The sequence below is a fragment of the Cibotium barometz genome, chromosome 1, assembly GCF_041138505.1.
Source record: "Cibotium barometz isolate CiBa-2024 chromosome 1, ASM4113850v1, whole genome shotgun sequence".
Taxonomy (NCBI): Eukaryota; Viridiplantae; Streptophyta; class Polypodiopsida; order Cyatheales; family Cibotiaceae; genus Cibotium; species Cibotium barometz.
This window is the reverse complement of record NC_141046.1, coordinates 3593108-3600000: the sequence shown is the minus strand read 5'-3', so window position 1 is coordinate 3600000 and position 6893 is coordinate 3593108. Positions and strand designations below refer to the sequence as shown.

Here is a 6893-nt window from a genome sequence, read left to right as displayed (position 1 = left end):
AGCACTATTCTATGGCTACCTGGTGTACAAGGAGGCATACATTTAATGCTGTCTTTCTATGTATGTTTTTGTTGGTAATTTCCTGCTTTCTGAACTGATAAAATCATTTGACCTTGATACGCAGTAAAGCTGGGAATTGGGGGCTTTAGTCAAGGGGCAGCAACCAGCTTGTATACTACAATATGCTCTATTATCGGAAAGCACAGTGATGGGACAGCTTTTCCCTGCAAGTTCAGCATTGCTGTTGCAATCAGTGGTTGGCTTCCATGCGCAAAGTGAGTTATCACTTTTTCTTGCTTGTTCGAGAATTCTTTTCTTCTTCATTATTTAGACATGGCATTTTGATGTTTAAAGAGGTGGATTTGTATCGGAGTGCTCCCCCTTTTATGTGTGCAATTTATCAGGGATTTTGTTGTATGTGATTAGAACTGTACAGGGCCGTCTAGACGAAAATACAAAAGCCTTGGAACAAGCTAAAGAATTGCCCCTTTTTCTTGGTCATGGGACAGGCAAGTGAGATAGTGATAGACACAAAAGTGGCTAAAATTTGCAGTAATCAGCAATTTGTGCTGGAATGTGCTTTAGAATTTGTGCTGGCATGTGATAGTTTACTTGTGTGTGAGAATGTGTATACATATGCGAAACATTTTTCTTACACTACAGTACTGGTGCTATAGATGATGATATTGTCTTGTTCAAGTATGGAGAGAAGTCTGCTGCTGCATTGCAGTCTCTAGGATTCAGCAACCTCACCTTCAAGACCTACAAGGGGTAATTTACACAATTTTTGCACATAAAAATGTTGTGTTTTTGCTCATTGGGAAAAAGGAGTGGAAGAAAGGGCACTTGCATGTGGTATAAGATTATAATGTATACATAAACTATGTTTTATTATTCTTAGCTTAAAGTACATATTGCACAATGGTTTATAGTGAACAAGTATTCTTTTATTTAACATATAGTGAACATATATACTTTAAAAGTTGCAATTTGATATATGATATCATTATTGGTATATATTACGATGGCATATGAATACATGAAATACAATTTCATCTTATATGACAATTCTAGAATTATATACACAGCAGTATTCAATATAGATTTAGGTATCATATTAATACATGTTTTTTTCTGAAAGAGGGGGAGTTTCAGAATTAGCATTTATTCAAATTAAGGGCAGATTTTTGAATCATTTCTTAGGTCTACAGTAGCAGCTAGGAACCTTCCTTTTCATCAGTTAAAAATGTATACAGTGAACTGCTACATGACCTTTCCTACCCTCTAATTGGGCAACTCTCTTGATATGGTTCAGGCTAGGTCATTATACTTCTCCTATTGAGATGAAGGACATTTGTGCCTTTTTCAAAGAAAAGCTCCAGCTACAGGATTAGAGCTTGAGTGGCTGCTGCTTTCTTTCAACGACCGTTTCATTCCACATCATTAATGTTTCATCATTGAAATATATTCAATAGCAATTGTCAATTAAAATGTTATGGTATTTAATATCTTCGTTTCTTTTCTAAAGCAACATTGGACATTCAAAGTAGCTTTTAGTGAATTCACTACAAATCCTTTAATATGGAATAGTACCAAAATGCTATGAAATTCTTGCTGCTATAAACTTCCTATTCTTATTATAAAGTATGTGACTGCAAACAACCTTGAATTTAAAAGTTTTTTATAAGGTCGAAGATGAGAATTTTCATTAAAAAAATGGATTGTGGTAGGCCCTCCTGAGTACATATAATTGTTTTTTTGCATACGAACAAGTCTAGAAATGTGCAGAGCTCTCTCTCTCTTTTATGATCTATGGGGTGGTGCTTGAGGACATAATTAGCTTTGTGGTAACCTTGGACTAAATATTCACTCCAAAGGCCCTCATAGAGGAAGCATGATCATGATGGAAGCATGTGTATTGTTGCTTTGTGGATTTTCGCAAAGCTTTTTATTCGGTCCCTCGATCTTGCCTCATTGGACGCCTGCAGGAGCTCTAGCTACCATATGATGCAATTTGGCTTGTGATATCACTATATAAGTAGTAACAGGCTGAGTGTGCGTACCTGGTGGTCTCTTGGGAGAGATATGTAGCACTATTAGGATTAAGCAAGGCTGTCGGCTCTCATTGACACTACTTGGGCTATATATTGACGCTTTGTGGACAGCTTTTGAGGTAGAGAATCACCTTTGGTCCAAACAGTGGTGCCTATATTACTACACATCGATGACATTGTCCTTATCTTAGATTCAGAGTAGGGATTGCTAAAACCCGAAGATGCTTTGGACATATTTTGCAAGGAGAGAGACCTTACAATAGATATGGTCAAAACCAAAGTGAGAGTACTTAACACCAACTTATTCGACCACCTCACGTTTATCCTTCTTATTAGTGGAGATTGTGCCAAAATATGTATACCTTTGAGTCACATTTATGGGCCTTGTGTTTAATATGATTGATGCTACCCACTGACAAATTAGCACAAGAACATGCCTCCTTGGCCCGTTTTGGAGAGAGTGTGCTTCCATGCACACTTTCAAGTAACCCACACTAAGTGTTGGCTCTTTGACACCTTAGTGCACTCAATAGTTACGTATGGAGCAGCCATTTGGAGACTAGGATTGTGGGAGAATGTGTGGAGACTTCAAGTGTTGATCTTGTTACACATGATCAGGAGTAAGTCATCAGTGGCCCATGACAATATACATGTGGAGTTTGGGATAGCCCCACTAGTCACTTATACTTTCTTTTAGACTATTACTTACATTTAGCGTGTATACTCAATAGATAGAGACGATCTCTCTCGATTAGCACTAGAGTTCTCCATGCAGCTATATTGTGAGAGGGAGAGGGAGCGAGAGAGAGAGAGAGAGAGACCAAAGTACTTGTTTGCTTGCAAATTTAGATAGGAAATGTCAAAAAACGAGTGAATGGTTTTAGGTTGATAGGGACATAATATTGAAAGGACATAAAACAATGCCATCTGACATTGTTGCATCAGCATCAGCTCATACAAGTCGCATAGATAGGCATTAGCTCATACAAGCCATTTGCATCGGCATTGTCGCATCAGCTTCAACTCATACAAGTTGTACGCATGGGCCATATTTGTGTCCCAAAAGACTTATGTGGTCACACCTACTCCATGGTATGTGCTACACATCCTTGACCTAGAGCACCAAGGATCTCCACCATAGATAGACACATCCATGAGATTCTCTGACAAGAGGATATGTCCTTGTTAAGATCTCAAGCTCAATATGGGTGATATGTCGCCAATGGTTATACCACTTGGTGTACTAGAGTTATGGCATAGTTTTATTGCTAGTTCATGTAGTTGAGTTCACACTATGGACTGACCTTTGTATATTATAGTAGGATAATACTTTTCCTTATAGTATGTAGTCTTATCTCTTTCTGTTATGATTGTAGAGAAGAAAAGAGAATAAAAGCAATATCAACAATCCATCTCTCTTGTGTGTTTGTCTACGTGTGTATGTTTGTTTCCTTGCAAGGATCTCAAGCTTATCCTCTCTCCTGTATTCTTCTTATGGTATTAGAGCGTCAGTTCGTGTGAAAAGCCCAAGAGTAACCGGTACATGGGTAAGTGTAACTTCATCTCTTTTCTTTTGATTTGGAAGCAAATCTTTGTAGGTAGTTGCTAGGCAAGAGCACCATGCAAACACAATAGTAAGGTGCAATGTCACATCTTGCGGCGTCTTTTGCGATGCACCAAAGGAGCATTATATTGTGCGGGCAAAGTCTATATAACTTCAGTGATTTTAGAATTTGGATTCGAGATCATTTCAAGACTCGTTTTGGATCTCCAATTTTTTTAAAGGCACTTGGTGAAAGTGTTGATTGATTTTGAGTGTGTATGTTCATTTCTCGTTTGGCGTAAAGTTACGGTAAAAATTTGATTACAAGACAATCAATGCAAAGATTCTTATGTGACTGTTCCATATACAATTACAATTACAATTACACTATAATAGATTTATACACCGTTGAGGTGTTTTGTAAGTGTAGAATCTTTTGTAAGTACTATGCTAAATTGTTGCAGGTAGGTAAAGATGTTTGACAGCTTTGCATAAATTGTGAGCAAGAAGTTAGACAATGATAATTTCCAAGCTTTGAAATTCATGATGGCTAACTTTCTTATGGAAAAAGAATATTGGGAGTTCATCACAAGTGATGAAAAGGGACTAGAGATTGTAAAAGAAAATCCATTCACAAAGCTAGAGCGAGACAATGATTGCACGAACTCAATATGATATCGATTGATGTTTTGGAGCGTACACCAAGTACATGCTTTTTGTAGGTTGCAATCTTATCTTTGACTCAATTAAACACACTAGATGAGTGACACATGGCATGGCCATTGACATCACTGCTTACTTCACACACAATATCTTATCTACCTAACGGTGGGTTCACACACATAAGTACACTCATAATGAGTGTTCACATGTAGTTACACACTTCGGCCACAAATTGCTCTTTGACTTTAGAACCCGTACAATGATAAAAGATGGGAGAACATGTGTTGTCTCCAACAAACCTCCCTACAACAGATGTTCTAATGCATAGGGATTGATACAATGTTAAATACACAAATGTTCTAACAAGTGATACATATCTGAATACATTAGAGATCTAACACTCATAGGTTTGTTACAATTCTGGTTGGAGGTTGCCTTTTCAATGTTAGGCCAAGAGGTCCTTGGTAGCAAGAGTAGCTTAAAAACCATGATGGTTCTCATCATAAGAACCCCCTTAAAAACCATGATGGTTCTCAACATAAGAACCATGATAGGGATTCAAACCACTAATTATTATATCTTGTTTTGGTTTTAATACCGGTAGAGTACCCTACATACACATAAAAGAGGAGAGTTTTATTCGAGGAAGAAAAATCCCTCCTCGGTTTGATGTTGGTGAAGAAACGTCTTCTGTCATCGTTTTTATGGAACTGTGGCTTGGGGCCCAAGCATGGAAGATCTGGACCTCATCAATGAAGATGAATCTGATGACTACCAAGCTAATATCACTTGCGTTGTAAAATCTATTGTGACAAAGCAAAAGTATTTGAAGATTCCATATACACTTCGAAAGACTCCACAAGATAACCCATGTAAATCATCTCTTTAAAAGACCCGCTTAGATCTTTAGTATTAAGGTTTTAAGCTTTAAAGCAATAAAACCTTATGCTTTACTGCTGCAGGACAGCGTTGACATGTGTACAGACGGAGAACAACATGGCCGCATCAAAGGCAAGCGACTACAGCGTGAGGACGTGACCAGAAGGTCGGTGTTAGGCAGGTGGCGTCAATCTGGGTTGCTGGGGAAGGAGTAGGCACCCTTGCATGTAGGAGGCAGCAGGATGGGCTACGTTCTCTCGTGAGCAAGTGATGCCAAGGCGATCTGGTTAATCCGGGTATCCCAAGAGAGAGCAACCGGCTAGGGAGGATCAAAGAGATCCATCAAGAGTGAATGGAAGAGAGAGGGAGAGAGAGAGCACAAAACTAGAGTTAGACAATGATTGCACTAACTCAAATATGATATTGATTGATGTTGTGGAGCTTACACCAAGTACATGCTTTTTGTAGGTTGCAACCCTTATCTTTAACTCAACACTAGGTGAGTGACACATGGCATGGCCATTGACTTCATTGCTTACTTCTTCACACACATAATATTTTATCCACCTAAGGGTGGATTCACACACATAAGCACACTTACACACTAAGTACACTCATAAGCACACTTACACACTAAGTACACTCATAAGGAGTGTTCACACATTACACACTTCAGCCACAAGTTACCTTTTGACTTTGTAACCCGTACAATGATAAAAGGTGGGAGAACATGTGTTATCTCCAACAGTTTGGCCATTCTATCCTATGACTATTGCAAGAGGGCAAGAAGGTTCTTTGACATGAATAAATCACGCCGTTGCCAGGGAAGAACTAGTCTTGGATGAGAGAAGGAAGTAGTCATTATCTTCTTTTAAAAAAATCTATTTTTCTCACTTTATCTTGCCCTTGAATGAAAAACCCTTGGTCTAGTTCGTGTGTTACGAAAATATGTTCAAGAGTAGGGTATTGAGTAGATTTGAGTGTTAATATGCGTGATTTCTCTATTTTATGACTGGAGTGGATTTATGGTATTAGAGTAGGTTTTCTTTCTAACGGTAACCTTTTTTTTGGGTTAATTGGATCTATTATTTGTCTCACAAGAGTGATGGAACAAAGAGCAAGCTCTCTCGAAGTGCAATTGAGCCACTTGGTTGCTTTCGTCATTACCATGAGCATTTACTCTTAGATTACTTAAGGAAATTAGTGAACATTAGTATTTTTTATAATTTTATAAAGTTTAGCTTAATTTAGTCGTTAATCTTTGTAGTTATTATTTTTTGGAGCATTAAGTTGATAATCAGGGCATTAGAGTGTTGCTATGTTGCTATGAAATACTATCATGCAAGAACCCAAAAAACATAAAGAAAAATCCTAAAATCCTCAAAAAGTGTGTTTTTTACTCTTTGGAATTTTCAAATTGTTGAGACTAGGATTCAGATCATCCATCATCCGGATCGTCGATCCGAAGTTCATATCATTGTGCCCAAAGTAGAAAGTAGGTTGCATGGGATAATAAATGATCTTTATTTCCACATAGCTAAGCTATAAAAAAGGGGATTATCAAGGTACCAATCAAAGATTCTTTTATAAGATGGTATAAAGTTACCAATCAAAGATTCTCTTGTAAGGTACTAATCAAAGATTCTCTTGTAAGGTACCCATCAAAGATTCTCTTGTAAGAGGGTATAAAGATATATAATGACCCTTATTGTATGTGGAAAGTACACAGAGATCGATGTCAACTACTATCTTAA

General features: G+C 37.7%; 1 protein-coding gene across 1 annotated transcript in view; it reads left to right on the top strand.

Moving 5' to 3' along the window:
* Positions 1-1546, top strand: part of LOC147641525 (uncharacterized) — a 47752-nt gene extending 46206 nt beyond the window's left edge. Inside the window, exons 6-9 of the mRNA XM_086785749.1 lie at positions 125-275; positions 427-509; positions 678-771; positions 1316-1546. Of these exons, the coding sequence (XP_086641875.1) occupies positions 125-275; positions 427-509; positions 678-771; positions 1316-1394 (407 nt within the window). The 3' untranslated portion in view covers positions 1395-1546. The remainder of the gene's footprint in view (positions 1-124; positions 276-426; positions 510-677; positions 772-1315) is intronic.
* The last annotated feature ends 5347 nt before the right edge of the window (positions 1547-6893 follow it).